The 19352-nt window shown below is 41.8% G+C and overlaps 1 protein-coding gene across 2 annotated transcripts in view; it reads left to right on the top strand.

Annotated features, from left to right (window-relative positions):
* evc2 (EvC ciliary complex subunit 2) overlaps positions 1-19352 on the top strand; it is a 175567-nt gene that overhangs the window by 24504 nt on the left and 131711 nt on the right. For both annotated transcript variants that reach the window (XM_087980025.1, XM_043674234.2), the window contains exons 5-9: positions 5616-5802; positions 8148-8257; positions 9853-9918; positions 16388-16507; positions 18975-19117. In XM_087980025.1, coding sequence (XP_087836151.1) covers positions 5616-5802; positions 8148-8257; positions 9853-9918; positions 16388-16507; positions 18975-19117 — 626 coding nt within the window. The remainder of the gene's footprint in view (positions 1-5615; positions 5803-8147; positions 8258-9852; positions 9919-16387; positions 16508-18974; positions 19118-19352) is intronic.

The raw sequence follows: 19352 nt of genomic DNA, 5'->3' as shown, positions 1-19352 counted from the left end.
GCAGTTCCCAATCCAGTGACTCCAGATGCTTATTATGTGTGGATATGAGGCATTGAGTGGTCACTAACTTAGAATGAGAGAAATCCTACAGTTTGAAAGTAGGCCATTTGGCAGATCGAGTCCATACCAACCGTCTGAAGAGCATCACACCCAGACCCAGACACAGTTCCAGCCCCTACCCCTACTCTATTCCTATAACCCTGCATTTCACATGGCAAACACACCCAGGTTGCACATCTCTGGACACTGTGGGCAATTTATCACCTAACCTGGGGAAGGAAACCCAAGCACCTGGAGGAAACCCACACAGCCACAGGGAGATTGCTCAAACTCCACACAGGTAGTTGCCTGAGGCTGGATTCAAATCTGGGTCCTTGGTGCTATGAGGCAGCAGTGCTAACCTCTGAGCCAATTTGCCATTTTAGCAACCTTTGCTGTCTAAATGCACACATGAAGAACAAATCATTTGAGTAAGTTTCTAGAGTCTTATCAAAGCCTGTGGAATAATAAACACAACAACAGTCAGCCCTTTTGGGGACAGGGGATAGCTAAGAGCTTTATTTATTTCAATAAAAAGCAATATTCAAGAAATGTGGTAGAAATACAGATGTTACATTTACGTGATTTGTAGAAAGCATGCAACTGAAACATATGTATGGAATCTCTTCTGTATCTAACCAAGATTTTGAGTTAAAATTCATAAAGAATTGCAGCAAAAGTTTTGACTGACAGGACAGTCAGTTTCTGTTATAAAAGTGAGAGAAATAGGCTGGAGCCATATAAAGGCAAAATACTGAGGATGCTGGATATCTGAAACAACACTGATAATGCTGGAGAATCTCAGTAGGTCTGGCAGCATATTTGGAGAGAGAAACAGTGCTAACGTTTCAAATCCAATCTGACTCCGGTTCAGAACTGAAAGATGTAGGACATTTTTGCTTTATACTTTTGACAGAGACGGCAGAGGATTGAGGGGATCAGATGGTGTAGAGGGCCAGTGCAAAAGGCATAGGAGGTGTTAATGGTGGTCAAAGTCAGAAGTCACACGATACAGGTTATAGTCCAAAAACACCAGCACCTCCACATTAATGGTGATGAAAGAGGGGAAAAAGGAGATGGAAAAATGCGTACAAATTATGGTGTGGAAGAAAGAGACTGGCTCCTCTCTACTAAGAGCAAAGCAAAGAAGATGAAAAAGAAAACTGGGGGAGCATGATTGGGGAGAATGTTAAAAAATAAAAATGGAGAACCAACGTTCAGTTTCTGAAGTTGTGGAAATCGATATTGAGACCTTGAGGCACTATAGTGCCAAAGCGGTATATGCTTGAGATATTCCTTTAACTGGTGCTGTATTGATCCATGCTGTTATCTTTCCAAAGCTGCCGCAGTGCAAGTAGAAATGCTTTATGGACACCTAGAGAGAGAAAAGCCGACAAAATAAAAAAGAAAACTTAGTATCAGCTTTTGTTCGTATTGGAACTTAAGTGCACAGCTGACATGGTGCTGCATGACTTAAATTTAGATTTGTTTTCTTAGCATTAAGAAGTGTGGAAAACAGGAACAGAGAGAATTGAGTTGTCGGATGGAGGGGATGAAACTTCAAGTGTGAAATTATTCACTTTGTAGAAGGAAAATATTTCTTTAAGGGTCAGAGGTTGAGAAGTGCAGGTGTCTAAAAGGATCTGGGTTTCATTGTTCATGAGTCACTGAAAGGTATCCTGCAGGTGCAGAAAGCAATTAGAAGGCAAGAGTATGCTGGCATTCACTTCAAAGGGATTTGAGAACAGAAGTAAAGATTTCTTGCTGTTTGTGTAGAGTCTTGGTAAGACCTTCCGGAATATTATGTGCAGTTTTTGTCTCTTCTTCTAAGGGAAGATATAGAGTATTTGCCCTAGAGGGAATTTAATAACGGTTCACCCAAATTAATCCCTGGGATAGCAGGATTGTTTTATGAGTGAAGATTGAGGGAACTAGGTCTGGATTCTCTAGCCTTGTGAAGAATGAGAGGTGATCTCACAAAAATTAGTAAAATTCTTACAGTATAGAAGTTTTCTTTTTGGTCACCATGATAAACATTCATCAATGTAATGTTAAGTATTAATAACTACAATATTTTCATAGGTTAGAGTTGGTCTTAAATGACTGAAAAACTTTTAATAATGTCATGTATCTTGACTTGTCATTTAATGTAAAAGTGTGACCTACATTAATCCCAGTTCATGCTTTAACTTCAAATTCAGGGTTTTCTCTTGCTATCATTAAAAGTAGAAAATGTTGGAAGTATCAACAGATAAGCTAGCTTCTGTGGAGAGAGAATAACAGCGTTCAGGTCAATGACTTTTCACTTGCAGTGGGGTAAATAAAAATGGATTTGTAGCAAATGAAAAAGAACAAGAGGAAAGGTGACCCTAACTGTCAGCCCTGTTTCTCCCCCTCCACAGGCGCTGCCTTACCGGTGCTGCCTTACCGGCACTGCCTTACCAATGCTGCCTTGCCGGCGCTGTCTTACCAGTGCTGCCTTGCCAGCACTGCCTTACTGGTGCTGCCTTGCTGGCACTGCCTTACCGGTGCTGCCTTACCGGCACTGCCTTACCAGTGCTGCCTTGCCAGCGCTGTCTTGCCAGTGCTGCCTTACCGGCACTGCCTTACCAGTGCTGCCTTGCCAGCGCTGTCTTGCCAGTGCTGCCTTGCCGGCACTGCCTTACCGGTGCTGCCTTACCGGCACTGCCTTACCAGTGCTGCCTTGCCAGCGCTGTCTTGCCAGTGCTGCCTTGCCGGCACTGCCTTACTGGTGCTGCCTTGCCGGCACTGCCTTACTGGTGCTGCCTTGCCGGCACTGCCTTACCAGTGCTGCCTTGCTGGCGCTGCCTTACTGGTGCTGCCTTGCTGGCACTGCATTACCGGCACTGCCTTACCTGCGCTGCCTTACCGGCGTTGTCTTACCGGCATTGCCTTGCCAGCACTGCCTTACTGGTGCTGCCTTGCTGGCACTGCCTTACCAGTTCTGCCTTACCAGTGCTGCCTCACCGGCGCTGCCTCGCTGGCGCTGCCTTGCCGGCATTGCCTTGCCGGCGTTGCCTTACCAGCATTGACTTGCCGGCGCTGTCTTACCAATGATGCCTTGCTGGTGCTGTCTTACCGGCGCTGCCTTGCCACTGCTGCCTTACTGCTGCTGCCTTACCGGTGCTGCTTTGCCGGCACTGCCTTACCGGCACTGCCTTACCGGCACTGCCTTACCAGCGCCTGCCTTGCCGGCGCTGCCTTGCCGGCACTGCGTTGCTGGCGCTGCCTTGCTGGCGCTGCCTTACCGACGTTCCATTACCGGCACTCCCTTACCGGCGCTGCCTTGCTGGCACTGCCTTACTGGCGTTCCCTTACCGGCACTGCCTTGCTGGCACTCCCTTACCGGTGCTGCCTTGCTGGCGCTACTTTACCGGCACTGCCGTGCTTGCCAAGAATTTCCTTTTGCTTTTGCATTTACCTGCTAAATAATCCTCAGAGTTTTATTTTTGCATTTACATTTTTGCTGTGCTGTGTAAGACCAGTTGTTATTGTCAAAACTGTTTGGGCAGAAAATTGTAAGCATCGAAGTGTTAGTTCACTCACAAAAGAGACCATTAAAATTAGATTTCATGTTGATGAAAACTAGGGGTGACCATTTCAGTCTTTAAGTGAGAGCCTTACTGCAATTCAGACTATATTCTGTTTATTGGCACTTCATTTTAAAACATGTCACATTGTGTAAATTGTGCTGGACAACACCTCAATATTCATCACTGTAGGGGAAAGTATTTTATTTGGTATTCTTAACAGTCAGTACTACCGCAGGAGAGGATATTAAGTTAACAGTTTAATTACTAAATAAGTGGTGATTATCCTGAGAACTTTATTCTGCACCCCTGCAGATTGTGTTCTGTGTTTAAATTATTTTATTTCCCTTCCTTCTTCCAGTTCTCTGCCCGCTGAAAGTGATGTACTTGAAAGTGACAGTGAGCCTTTGTAATGCTGATTTCAATCAGCCTCCTAACCTACTTGCAACTAACAGCAACAGTGCAAGACCAGCCTGTGGAATCTTGACTATAGTCCCATTCTAGAATTTGTACTAACAGACTTTTAATTTTAAGTTAGAATCCGACTTCTTCTCCTTTGCTCTTTCTGGTTTTGTTCAGACAGAAAAAAAGATGCAGAAAAGGATTCTGTGTTGGCCTCAGCATCACAAGACTGAGTTCAGTACAGAGACTCCAACATAAAATTTAGATGGTACTCCTGCGCATTTGTAGCACTGAAAGCATCACTCTGTTACGAGCGCCCTTTTAGGGTAAAACATTAAAGAAAGAGCCCATATGGCTTCTCAGGTAGGTGTGCAGGATCCCTTTGCACAATTTATCTGAAGAACAGATGTCATAGTCAGAATCTATTCCTCAGTCACCATCTTTCAAACAGCTTATCTAGTCATCATCACCTTAATGTTTGTGAGACCTTGCTGTGCATCATTTTAAAATACAAATAGTAGCATGCTTGGTTTAAGATCTCTTTTGGAGACAAGTTAATTCTGTTGGCTAGATGGTTAGTACATGGTACAATCCCTGCTCTAATTGAAGTAGAGTCGGGACTCACCTCCTCACCCTGCCCTGGAGTAAAATCTGATGTCGTTCGGCAAATCGTGAATGTTGGAGGATGTGACCTGGAGAAAACTCACTAGAAAGATGGTGCCACCCTTGTTTGACAAAGAAATTAATTTTATTCATAGTGAAAAGTTTAACTTAAAAATGCTGATATGTCAAACTAATGTTTTTTTGTTTTTGGGATGGGGGCGTATTGAAAGTAATGGCAATTTTGAAGTTTGGTTTGATGGTTAAGTTCTGCTGCTATAGATTATTTTAACCATTAGATGGTGCATTAAACCTGTCTATTGAAGATCAAAATATTAAAATTTCAGTGATGAATCCAACCACTGGGTGACACTGCAGCACATTGTTTATTGAATTGCTTTTATTTTCATGGTTGGCGTGGATATGTTCCATTTCTAGGACAATGCAAAATTCAGCACAGGTGAAGACTATTAAGCTTGTTACATCCGTTTAACAGGAGGAATGTTGTATAATTTAATTTCCTGGCTTGTTTCCTTTTTTTAAGTTCCTCCTTTTGAAATATTTATTCGGTTCCTTTACAGGTGATATTGAACTTGAGATTTATTAGTGCTTCCCCACTTTACAATCATAAAAATCAGTGCCTTGATGTCCAGTATGGTGGGCCATGTGTGCAGACATACATGCAAGTGTGTCATCCGCCATATTGGTAAGGACTGCAGCAAAAGCATCCAAAGTGTAAGCCATTAATTGGCTCTGGGATTTTCACAAGTATGTTCATGGTTGATGCCCTCTTTTCACAATATGGCTACTCTGAGTGCAGTCCCTTAAATGGACCCCAGGTTGCTACAGAGTCACTGGGTGAAAAGCATCCGGAAAGGCATTTAACAAGGTTGTCAAAATTACTTCCATCAGGCTTTAAACAAAAGTTGTAGAATTGTACATAACTGAGCTGAGCTTCTTTGATGTTGAATAAATTTAAATATATGAACCAAATGCATGTATTAACATAGTACTCTTTCTCAGGTGAGCAGAAGAAATGAATCCCAGATAGTGACTGTGAAATTAATAATAAGCAGTTTGGATGTGCAATCCACATATAACATTTCTCAGCTTACTATCCGAGATGCTATCAGTGGTCTAAGCATTCAAAGTAACATGGGAAAAGACACTGAATTGGGGTTCCAGACGTACACCAAAGACATTCTTCAAGGTATGTTGCCCCTATGTGTCAACTTTATTTATTCAATGTGATAAAGTCATGTCACAAGTTAGTTTAAAAAAAATTAAAACATATTCAACACTTTTGCAAGTGGGTATTTATGAGTGTTGCATTGAAACATAATGGATATCTTACTTTGTGTTTCATAATATGGTCAAATATTTTGCTATTTTGTAATTTCAAGTGATTTCTGGAATTTGCTATTTTGTAGTGTTTTATTTTGTTCTTTTATGGGATGTGGGCATCACTGACAAGACCAGCATTTGTTGTCTATATCTAATTACCCTTGAACTAAATGGCTTTGAGAGGACAGTTAGGAGTCAACCAAGTTACCGTGATATGGAATTAGATCTAGGCCAGACCAGATATCTTTCCCTAAAAAACAGTAGCAAAGCAGATGGGTTTTTTTAACAACGATTGGTAATTGTTATTACTGAGGCTAGCTTTCAATTCCAGATCATTCAATGATTTGAATTTTTTTAGCATCCCACCCCATCCATTGCTGTATTGGGATGGAAGCCAATTTCTCCAGTGCATTTACATGGGCACTTTGGTTACGAGTCCCTGACATTTCCATCTGTCATTGTCTCCTCCCTGAGGAGTCTTTTTGACAGAGCAGCTGAATTTTTTTGTTTAGCTGACGATTCAGCATCTACTGCTTATTTTTGTTGGGCTCATGACTGAATCCATATAAGGTCCTTACTTGGCTTTCTTCATGGAATGAGCTTTTGCTTATTAAGGGAAGTGGGCAAGAGAGTCTGTATTTTCTTCTGGTCCTCTGGTACTGATTAGTTACTTCAATATGTTTACCTGATGTAAGCGTCATTGGCAAGGCCAGCATTTATTGGCAATCCTAATTGCTGTTTGGAGGATGATGATGATGTGTCATCTTGAACTGCTGCTGTGGTCCAGATATTGGAGTGACATTAGCTTTCACAAATGTTTGGGATAGGTCCACAACTGAGATATGCTGAGCAGAGAGTATTTAAGAGTCAACCACATTGCAGTGGGTCTGTTATTATTATTAGATCAGACCAGATAAAGACAGCAAGTTTCCTTTCCCAAAGTGCATTTTAGGGTTTCATAGTCGTTATTACTGATACTGGGATTGGGAACCTTGTGTTGCTGCTGGAAGTAGAAGCAAGGTAGGTGGAAACTTAATTGAATGGAAAGCCTAAAATCAGGTTCTGGACAGTGAGATGGGTGTTTACAATTAAATTTGTGTAACTTTAAGAGCAGATGCTTCCTGTGTCTGTTTTTTGTCCATGAATTTGCATGTCTCACCTGCTCATTGAAATGCCAACCCTCCAGAATTAAGTTCGCCTTCCCAATTAAGTTCTCTGCAAGTGATCACTACATGCCTTCCACATTTCAACTGCATAAAAGAGACGTGCGAGAGGTGCTGTACTTGTTGGCATTGGAATGAGTAACTGCTGTCCAGTCCTCTTTGGGGAGCATTTCTTGATGCCATGCCATGATTGAGAATGGGCTGCCATCATGCTGGTTGCTTGGGGCAGGAGGGAGAGAGACTTGAGTGTCGTGGGCATGGTCAGTGATTGGGAAAGGGTGAAAGGGTGGAAAAGTGTCTAGCAGGAGGCGATCATTCCATGAGTCTGCATAGCTCTCTAAATTTGCCACTTCTGGGTGTTCTTTGAATACAAAGCCAGGACTTTCAGCCCTTTGAACCAACAATGGGGGCAATGACTTTCTGCCCATCCCCTACAAGGGTATCAATGCTCCTTAACCATGCATAAGCAATGAGCTAACAACCAAATAATTGCACAAGAAAAGCTGACCCCACCCACAAAGAGAAATTATGCTCACTTCCACATCGATCACCTCTAAAATGCATATTGGAAGAATTTGCCCTTGAGGTTTTTGCATCTCCAGTCTTAGCTAACTCAACTTAAATTCCCCAGCTTGCCTCTGGGGAATTGGAATTGGAATTGTTCATTCGATATTATGACTATTTCTAGTCGATTGGTGGAATGGGTGGTCAATGTGCATGCAGGGATATAATTAGACTGTGAGACAAGCTTTACCATCGAGTTGAACAGTTGAAGTGTGAGCAGTTAATCATGTTGTTAAGAGGCTGTATCCGTGGAAAAAAAAGAAAAAAGAAGGAAAAGAATAACTTATGTTGTTTTTTCACAAAGTTATCCTTCAAAATAATCAACTAAATTGAGTTGGCAGTGCATTATTTGACTTCTGAATGGATTAGAAGACAACATTATAACAAACAGACCATCATGAGAATACTGGGTTCAAAGGAGTTATTCTACAAACCTTTCTGGGCACATGTGTTAACATTCCCCATTTCATCTTTTGTCTATCAGCTGGTGAATACTTTGTAATAAACTATACTGCAGTATTAAATACTGGCGGATTGAAGGATTGGAGGAACATGTCATTACCTGCCTACCTCAACTTTGGCAAGATGTCTCAGGTATTCTATTTAAAGATTAATTCATCTCCTAACTGCTTACTAAATAAGCAGTTTCCATTGCTGGATATTGATCTCAGGCCAAATACTTTCCTACATGAAAGAAGAGAAGGTCTGAAAGCAAATCCTTTCGAACGTTGACATGATTTGCTGGTGATGTTTTGCAATAGGCAGTGGTTTATTCCATAATAACTCTGGAATATGAGAATGTATTTAGAAAGTCCGGTTTAATTTGTTTCACCCTCTGATTCTTTCTGATTTTGTACCAAATATGCTTCCACCTGGCAAAACTTATCACTGCCTTCACTAAACATTTTTAAATTATAATAGCTCAAGATCCTTTTATTCTTTTATTGTAAGTTTGGTGTTTCAATACTTTTAACCCACTTTGGAATCCTCCACTGAACATTTTCTACTCCAGTGCATTAGCACAGTGCCCTTTTGGTTTTGGGATCTTGGTATATCACACACTAAATGTAGCTAACTTATTAGATCCTCTGGTTGTCTTGTCCTTCTTTCAAGAACTGTATCATACCTAAACCTGTTCCATGTGGTAACCGTCCTCTGAGAGTATAAAGACTTCCTAGCCTCCACTCTGACTGCTAGTTTATTTTCTATTTTCTCCCTACTATTGACTTCCTTTTAGAAGTATTGTGAGGTCTGAATCATTGAATTTCTAGAGTGTGGATACAGGCCATTCAGCCCAGCAAGTCCATGCCGAGTCTCCAAAAAGCATCCCCTTACCCGATCCCTGTAACCTTACATTTCCCATGGCTAATCCACTTATTTTACACATGTTTGGGCTGTGGGAGGAAACCTTATCAGACACAGGGAGAATGTGCAAACTCCACACAGAGAGTCACCCAAGGCATGACTTGAACCCAGATGTCTGGCGCTGTGAGGCAGTGGTGGTAACCACTAAGCTACCATGCCACCCATCTAATGCTTCATCATTATTATAAATACCCCAGTCATATCTCCTAAAGCTTATGCTTTTCTAACCAAATTATCTTAAAATGTCCTAAGCAACCTCTAATTGCAAAAACAAATCAATGTTTATTTTTTGTTCTTATTAAAGTATGTGTTCCTCTCTGGTGCCTCTATATTCATTAGTAGGTATATGGACTAATTAACATTGCAAGTAAAGGCAAACTAAGGTCACCTTAATGGAAATATTTTCTGAAGTGTTTCACTTCAATAATTTGGCAATACATCCAAAAGCCCACCTACTTTTCCTTTGCCAACCTCATATTTGTAGTTTGCACCTTTGGTGAATGGGAACTAGGCTCCTGCTTTATTGCTTTGAATGGACATTCTAACGTGGTATAGAGATGCTTTGAATTGCCTGGCACCATGGAGAAAATAATACACTTCTCCCTGTTAAATACAACCCTGACATTCATAAGGCTATTCGCATAACTTAATCCCAACAATGTGCGACCTTTCTGCTTTTTATTGTTCATGTGTGCTAATTATTTCCAGATTGGCAATTACCATACAGGAATTAATTATTGTATATTACTTGAACTTGACTGTAACTGTTGGTATTGAATGTGGGCAAACCATAAGATAACTAAAATCCAAAACTGTCTTGTCAGGATAATCATATTCAGATTGAACCCTTGGTGGCAGACTTCGTGCTGACTAAGGAGGCCTTAATTGAGGTAAGTTGATTTATAGGATTTGATTTTTCAGTCTTGATTACCATGAGTTTAAGTACTGTTGTTTGAAGTTATGCTTGATTGCATGTTGATATTGGTGTACAGTTCTGGAAAGTGTGCATCTTGGACAATCTGTTAATATCATATTAATTCACTGTGGGAATTAAGCACTGAAATAGGTTAGTGGAGCTTGATTTTTATCTCTAATGGAAATATGCAAGTTTTTTTTGTTAGTTGGAAGATCTCAAATGAAATTAATTGCGATAGTGCCATTTTGGAGATAGTATCTGCATTGCACTGTCTGTTACATTGGCTGGAGTCCATTCCCAAGGCAAGTTTTGTAATGGTGCGTTAACTTGGGGAGGATGATGGCTGGGGATCCCATGGCCTCCCATCTCTGTGGGAAGGCTTGTGGAAGGCTTACCTGTTCCACCGCTAATTGATGCCTCTGTCTCCACCTTCCTTCATTATAAAAAAGCCATGACCCAATATACATCTTAAAGCCACAGTACCATCAGATCGCTGACACGCAATATTTTTTCTTGCTGCTGATCCCCTCCACCCTCCCCTGTGACTCACCTCCTTCCTGTCGTAGGTCACTGTGGCCTGGGATCCTTCTGCAATCCTGGATTTTGGATGGCTTAGCCTCGTGGGCAGTAGCCATCTCTTCCTCTCAGGATCAAGGTTTCCAACCCTCAGGGTCCACAATCACAGGGCTGTCTAGTTAAGTGCCTGTTTGGCACTGAATTTAATGGCACTTACCATAAGGAGGAGATATGAGGCTCTCCCTGCCTATTCAGTCAGTGGGTGAGACCTCCAATGCCTACATTAAATAACATCTGTTAAATTGGAGCCGGCTGTAGGAGGTAGTACTTTTTGCATTAAGACATAGTTGGAGCTTACTTTGTTTCTTTTCCAAGCTGCAAAACCTTTGGAAGTATTTGATGCCAACACTTTTACAGTTCTCCAGGTTTTGATATTCTTCACTATAATTACATAATTTTGTATTGCTGCCCTATACAATAAAAGCAAATAATTAATGCATTTTTCATGTAGGATGAAAAATTCTCGGCAGCAGTAATTTATCACATTGGATTCAAAATTGGATTTTGAATATTAGACATTGAGATCTGAATGAACCTGAGCTATGCAGTGGGAAATCAGTCATGTAATTATTTCATGATCATGTACCTATTACTGATAAGAGCATGCTTCATTAGTCCAGTTGAAGATTTACAGTCAAAAATACTGACCCATTCAGAATGTTAACATTGTGATCTTTCTTAAATCCGAATGCTTTCTACCTTTTAAAATGTGTTAGGCAGTGATCAATGAGGGTAGAAACATCCAAAAAATGAAACTTTATATGGATTTCTGAATGCAAACTATTACAATTTTGATAAATAAGTACAAGACTGGGACCTTACAGAGAGGCTATGACACATTCATTGTGTACAATGTAAACCACCTTCTATGATAGCTGCTGTCGATTAGTGGCATACATTTTGAAAAACCGTCCTAACGTTTGGATGGTCTCTACAATGGAGCCTTAAGACATGTGAAATATTGTGGATCCAGCCTGAGGAGTGTAATGTAAAATGGTTTAGAAAAGAAAGAACCACTTTTAAACAAAGAGTAACAGAGGCTACCGAGGAGAAGAGCAATAAAAGAGCAGCATGAGATTTTATCGTGAAACAAAAAGCAAATGGTATTGCTGGAAGGACTGTACAATCCCCATGAGAAGGTTCGAAGCTCCAGCAGTGAGTGAGTTTTGAATTAAATGGAAAGGAAGGCATTGCTGCTCTGGGTATATACAGAGACTGGGTGTGTAGCTCAGATCAAGAGGCTAGCGGGGTGCCCAAAGCTCAGACCGAGGGATGCTATCAAAAGAGATCTGAAAGCTCTTAAAATCAATGAGGACAAATTAGAAACTGGAGCTGGCAATCAATACAAATAGCAACGCAGGCTTTAGGTAAGAATTCACTACCACCCTTGCAACCGGTTTCAGTGGCTCCATAGCAAAGCAAAAAACGCATCAGCAGAAATCATTCAGCAACAGCAACAAAGGACAACTTCATGTGTGGTTCTCGAGACAGATTTTGTCTTTCCAAAACCGGCTTGTTCAACCATCAGAAGAAGAATAGCGGGTGACTGATCTTACCTGAGTCGAGAGTGTGGTGCTGGAAAAGCACAGCAGGTCAGGCAATATCTGAGGAGCAGGAGAATCGACGTTTCAGGCATAAGCCCCTCATCAAGAATGAGGCTTGTGGGCTGGGGGACTGAGAGATAAATGGGAGAGGGGTGGGGTTGGGAGGGTGAAGGTAGCTGAGAATACAATAGGTAGATGAAGTTGGGGAAAAGGTGATAGGTCAGAGAGGAGGGTGGAGCAGATAGATGGGAAAGACAATGGACAGGCCAAGAGCAGTGAACAAGTTGGAGGTTTGGGACTGGGATAAGGTGGGGGGGAGGGAAAATGAGGAAACTGGTGAAACCCATATTAATCCTGTGTGGTCGCAGGGGTCCAAGGCAGAAGATGAGGCATTCTTCCTCCAGGTGTCGGGTGGTTAGGGTTTGATGATGGAGGAGGCCCAGGACCTGCATGTCCTTGGTGGACTGGGCGGGGGAGTTGAAGTGTTCAGCCATGGGGCAGTGGGGTTGGTTGGTGCGAGTGTTACAGATGTTCTCTGAAACGATCTGTAAGTTGGTGTTCTGTCTCCTTGATGCAGAGGAGACCACATTCGAGTTCAGCAGACACAGTAGATGACATTGGTGGAAGTACAAGTAAATTTCTGTCGGATGTGGAGCCACACTTTCAACTCTGATCTCCTCACGTTTTCCTGATCTGACATTGCATTCCCATCCTTTCCTGCAGATGGAATGATGCTAATCATTACTTGAAGCTTTTACTTTGACTTCCAACTGAGTGTGATGCTACCATTATCACTTGCAACAGGGAAAGCAAGGCACAATATTGGTGCTAATAGGTGTACGCCAACGTGAGGATTGCAGATGCTGGAGATCAGAGTCAAGATTAAAGTGGTGCTGGAAAAGCACAGCAGGTCCGGAGGCATCCAAGGAACAGAAAAATCGACGTTTTGGGCAGGAGCCCTTCATCAGGAATGAGGATGGGAGCCTCTGGGGTGGAGAGATAAATGGGAGTGGGGTGGGGCTGGGGAGAAGGCAGCTAAGAGTGCAGTAGGTGGACGGAGGTGGGGATAAAGGTGATAGGTCAGAGAGGAGGGTGGAGCGGATAGGTCGGAAGGAAGATTGGCTGGTAGGAAACTGGTGAAATCCACATTGATGCCCTAGGGTTGAAGTGTTCCGAGGCGGAAGATGAGACGTTTTTCCTCCAGGCGTCGGGTGGTGAGGGAGTGGCGATGAAGGAGGCCCAGGACCTGCATGTCCTCAGCAGAGTGGGAGGGGGAGTTGAAATGTTTGGCCACAGGGCAGTGGGGTTGATTGGTGCGGGTGTCCCGGAGATGTTCCCTAAAACACTCTGCGAGAAGGTGTCCAGTCTCTCCAATGTAAAGGAGACCGCATTGGGAGCAACGGATACAATAAGTGACATTAGTGGAAGTGCAGGTGAAACTTTGGATGTGGAAGGCTCCTTTGCGGCCTGGATGGAGGTGAGGGGGGAGGTGTGGGCACAGGTTTTGCAATTCCTACGGTGGCAGGAGAAGGTGGCAAGAGGCGAGGGTGGGTTGTTGGGGAGGGGCATGGACCTGATCAGGTAGTCATGGAGGGAACGGTCTTTGTGGAAAGTGGATAGGGGTGGGGAGGGAAATATATCCCCGGTGGTGGGGTCTATTTGTAGATGGCGGAAATGTCGGCGGATGATGCGGTTTATGTGGAGGTTGGTGGGCTGGAAGGTGAGGACCGAAGGGCCTCTGTCCTTGTTACGGTTGGAGGTGTGGGGTTTGAGGGCGGAGGTGCTGGATGTGGATGAGATGCGTTGGAGGGCATCTTCAACCACGTGAGAGGGGAAATTACAGTCTTGAAAGAAGGAGGCCATCTGGTGTGTTCTGTGGTGGAACTGGTCCTCCTGGGAGCAGATATGGCAGAGGGATTGGGAATATGGGATGGCATTTTTGCAGGAGGTAGGGTGGGAGGAGATGTAATCCAGGTTGCTGTGGGAGTCTGTGGGTTTGTTTAAAAAAAAATATCGGTGTTGAGTCGGTCGTCGTTGATGGAGATGGAGAGGTCCAGGAAGGGGAGGGAGGTGTCAGAGATGGTCCAGGTGAACTTATAGTCAGGGTGGAATGTGTTGGTGAAGTTGAACTGCCCAACCTCCTCGTGGGAGCATGAGGTGGCGCCAATACAGTCATCAATGTAAAGGAGGAAGAGCTGGGGAATGGTGCCGGTATAACTATGGAAGATGGACTGTTCTATGTAGTCAACAAAGAGACTGGCATAGCTGGGGCCCATACGGGTGCCCATGGCTACTCATTTCGTCTGGAGGAAGTAGGAGGATTCGAAGGAGAAATTGTTAAGGGGTAAAGACATTTCCACCAAAGGTAGTCCAAGCCCTTGTTTGTGTTTAGCAATTAGAACATGCAGGTAATACAAACTGAGCCTCGAGGTTTGAATGTGTTGCTGTACGTTCAACCTAGTTTGCTGCAGGAGGTTGATTTCACTTTGCTTTCCTGCCTGGTTTTGCATAAGGTGTAGTCATTTACCATGTGGTAATAGGTAGCATACTGCAACAACATTTTAGCATTCTTCTTCATGCTGTGATATGGTTTACATAATCACCGGTAATTATAATCACAATGTTGCCGGATCACAGCATTTTTAATCCATTCGTGAGACGTGAGTGTCGCTGACTGGGCCAGCACTGACTATTATCCATTTCTCATTGCCCTCGAGAAATTGATGGTGACCTGCTTTCCTAAAATATAGCAGCCCAAGTACAGTCGTGGTGGTGTTAAGAAAGGAGTTCCCACACAAGGAAGGAATGACACTATTGTTCCACGTCAGGGCGGTGTGTGCCTTGGAGGGGAATTTCCAGGTGTTGGTGTTCCTTTACATCTGTTTGGTTTTCCAGGCGGTAGTGGTATTGGGTTTGCTATCTAGGGGATCCTGGGTGAGTTGCTGCATTGCATTCTGTAAATGGTACACAACGCTGCGATTGTGCATCAGTGATAAAGGGGCTGAATGTAGATAATTGTGGATAGGGCTACTTTTTCCTCAATGATGTTGAGCTCCTTGAGTGGTGTTCAGCCTGCTCCCATCCAGGAAATTGTAAAGTATTCTAACATACTCCTGATTTATGCCTTGTAGATGGTGGACAGGCATTGGGGTGATGAGGGTTGCTCCCTCTGACTTGCAGTGTTATGGGGAGTGCGGTTGAATTTCCACTCAGTGGTAACCCTGAAGATATTTTTGTGATAGTAATGCAATTGAATGTCAAGGGGCAATGATTAGATTCTGTCTTCTTTATGTTGGTCAGTTTCCCCTTATCCTCTCTGTCCAGACGTCTCATGGCCTTGTATATCTATGTCCAATCTCCATCCTTCCTTTCTCCAGAAAAACAGCCCTAAATGTTCCAATCAGTTTTCAAACTGAAGTTTTACCTTTCTGAAATCATTCTCACAAACCTTTTTCATCATGGTTTCATATGTCTTCACATCCTTCCTAAAGCTCACAGCCCAGAATTGGACAAAATACACTAGCTGAGGCCAACTTGAGCCTTATACAAAGTTAGTGTAGCCTCCATGTTCTTGTATTCTCTGCTTGTATTAATAAAACTCAGGATACCATATGCTTTATTAACTACTCAATCCATCTATTCTGCTACCCTCTATGACTTATTCACATATACAGATTTTACACTAAATTTGGCAGCGTGAAATTTTTGTGCAATGCTCATGGAACTGCAGGTTATAGAGTCAGAGTGTGATGTATTTTACCTTCTAAAATAACACTTGAATTCAATTTCCTGATGGACCAGCACTTACCATTTAAGGAAGTCCTTAAAAATAGTGGAGCAAGCAGAAACCTACTTTTCTATATTGCTGTACCAGTATAGGTTCGATAAAACAATGCTCCTGAATCCATTATGTTACACCTTCAATGGATATTTATGCCCATAGAGTTGAAGACACACAGTTTCAATTGCAGTGTTCTTTAACACATGAAATCTTGAGTACAATTCCCCCGTCAAGGAGTGGCAAAACTCACTGAAGTAAACCAAATACCTCACTTGAATCATCATGTCAACTCTGTTGCCTAAATAGAAACATCTGTTGGTTTAAATGCACTACTTTTAAATTTAAAAGTAGTTTAATTGCCTATTATTTCTGATATTTGTGATATTTTCCCCTGAGCATCTATTTTTACAGTAACAGTTGGGAATAAAAGGTAATAGACTTTATTCGTTTTCTTGGTGTGTGATTTCCAGGGAATGGCTGTAGAACACGAAGTTATAAATGATTAGTTGACTGGCCTTTTTAAAATCTGTCTTCCTTTTCAGGGCTCTACAAATCACGGTATCCACGTTCTTGGGTTTATTGTTGCATTCGTTGTTTCTTTTGCCTTGGTGTGTTTGATTCTCATCATCTTCAAAAGAATCAGAAATCCTCCTCAGCAGCAGGTCAGTGAATTGACAAGTTGTTCAGTTGGATTCCAGCAACAATCAGCCAGAATGGTTGCTTCCCCATTATGGAAGATTTTAGAGCAAGAGGGCATATTCTTGGAGTAAGAGGTCACCCATTTAAAACAGAGATTATTTTTTCTCTTGACAGTAGTCAATTCTTCACTGCAGAAATCTGTCAAGTCTAAGCCATTAAGTATATTCACGGCTGAGATAGACAGATGTTTAATCAGTAAAGGAAGCAAGGGCTATGGGGATAAGGCAGCAACATGCAGTTGATAATCATCAGATCAGCTATTATCCCATTAAATGGTTGAGTAGGCTCGATGGACCGAAAGGTGCTCCTACATCTTACAGTCGTATTGTAAAATTTTATTTTACGTGAGAGGGGTGATTTGAGAATCTGTAGCAAAATAGGGATCTCTTGTGGATCCTAATGGGGTTCATAAAATATTATCTGAAGGTCAGAAGCTAAATCAAGAATGAAGATCTATCTAGAAGCTCTCAGAGTTTGGCAGGGGGAGAATTTCCTCCTGCTTTTGTGATGGAAGAACGAAAGAACTTTGATGAAAGAGCAAAAGAACACCTGAAATTGAAAGTGCTAAAGGCACTTCTAGGTAATTGCTGTGAGAGCATCCATTGGAACATTAATTTTCCCATGCCTGTGATGGCTTCTGTTGTATTTTTGTTTTACTGAATCTCACATCAGCAGTGATGTAGGTTTGATAGAAATCTTGTTTAATTTGACTCAGTACGTTGTCAATGCCAAAACCACCCAAACCGATGGCTGAATGCTGGGGTAGTGTTGTGTTAAATACAATGACACCTTCAGAATCCAATACCCATCAGTTAGTGCTCCCATATATAATTAATGAATCTGCCACACTACCTCAGGCTCTTCAGTGTATCCACAGATTGACCTGCACACATTTTGTGTGGAATATTATTTGTCTAGATTATTCTGTGCACCGTTTTAATAATTAATGTTAATAAAAGAGGTGAAGGGGTGAGAATCAAGATATGAGAAACAAGCATCATTGTTATGCCTCAGTCAATAGAGATTAATGCCATAATGCATGTCTGAACTTATGCAAAATCTAAAAGTGTTCAGTTGAACTTCTTAACATTGGAAATGTTTATTTAGCCACTGAAGGAGCAAATAACTCAACTCAAGTGTTCTAACACAAGGGCAGAATTTTGAGGAATTAACATCCACACATCTATAATCTTATTATCCATCTCTTTGAAGACTTGAAGGTAAAGTTCATCTGGGTCCAGAAACTAGTCAGTCCATAGCTCCATCAGTTTGCTTAGTACTGCTTGCCTTGTGATTGTAATTTCACCCATTCCTCTCTCCCTTTCACCTTCTTACTGATAGCTATTAATAAAATGTTTATGTATGCTCTGTAGTGAATATTGAAGCAAAATATTTGTTCACTGCATTGGCTTTTCCTTGATGTCAGCCATTAACTCACTACTCTCACACTGTAAAGGAACAAAACTCATGCTTCTTTCTTTCTCTTTTCCCTTTTGAATATCTGTAGTAACTCTCACTTTCTGTTTTTGCGTTTCTAGTTAGGTTTCTCTCTTTCTGTAATTTCTTCCACTTTATTATCCTTATGCCATTCAGCCCAATCACCTGACCTGCCACATCTTTTCACAGTTAGATGCGTTTTCATTCAGTTTGATGGCTTTCCCTAACTTATTTTGTTAACCACAAATGGTAGGCCCTTCTTTTGGAATTTAATTTAGTGTAGGAATATTCTTAGTCTGAGTCACCTGAAATTGACAGTGTCACCGACAATTAGGGTGAATCTGCCAGAAATAGAGTTGCAAAGATCATTCTGTAAGTCTTGGGGCTAAAAGAATGAAGTTCACTCTTTAACTCTCAACATTCAAAAAACTAAATGTGTACCACTCTGTCTCTAATAATCTGTCCCCTAAACGAATATGCCAGTTCCCCTAAATAATTCTGTTATTTAGTCTTCTGAATGTTGAGAGTTAAAGAGTGAACTTGATTCTTTTAGCCCCAAAAAGTAGCTGTAGAATTACAGGATGATCTTTGCAACTGCATTTCTGGCAGATGCCCTCTAATTGTTGGTGACACCACTAATTTCACCCACTTCTATTCAGTGCATTTTATTGTTCAGGTATTGTACACATTGCACTCTAACTCAGCCAAAGACTCGGTCAGGCATCCTGCTCGCAAGTTGTTGGGGCTATTTTATAATGTAGAAGGTGCATACACATGATTCAGTGACTTGCATTGCAGTTGCACCTTCTCAAAAACAATTAAATATCTGAGATTCATACAGTGATTCCCCAACATGCTACCTTTCTGATCAAGGGCTCAGCATTTAGGAATGGTGAGCCTATTCACCATTCTGGCTCAATCTGCTGTATAATGTTTAGTCTATTTTGTCTTGGCTAAAACAAAGTATGCAACTTATACTGTGTTTATTTATAGGTGGAAAAGGAACTGTCAGAATTTAGTTGCACACCAATCGGTGATGCAGCAGAGCATTTTGAGAAATACCTCCAAATTGAGGACAAAGCGATCAGCATTTTGATGCTTGATGATCCAGAGAACATGATGCAGGCTTTTAATGAGTAAGGATTATTTTTAAGAATTATCCAAGTAAATACTTGGTTTTGTACACTGTTATCATTATTTTGGGAAGGCAAACTTTACTGAGGCAAGCCATGTTACACTTTGACAAAGTTAAGGACTGGTGTTTGAAGATAAAATTATTAAGTCACTGTTACAAGCGGGTTTCAGAAATAATCATACGGCAGGAAATCAATATTGCCACAGACTGGGAGAATGTCGGTGGAAGAATTAACT

The sequence above is a fragment of the Chiloscyllium plagiosum genome, unplaced genomic scaffold (assembly GCF_037043375.1).
Source record: "Chiloscyllium plagiosum isolate Xiang-an unplaced genomic scaffold, Cpla_swu_hap1 HiC_scaffold_36, whole genome shotgun sequence".
Lineage (NCBI taxonomy): Eukaryota > Metazoa > Chordata > Chondrichthyes > Orectolobiformes > Hemiscylliidae > Chiloscyllium > Chiloscyllium plagiosum.
This window is presented reverse-complemented; position numbering and strand designations above follow the sequence as displayed.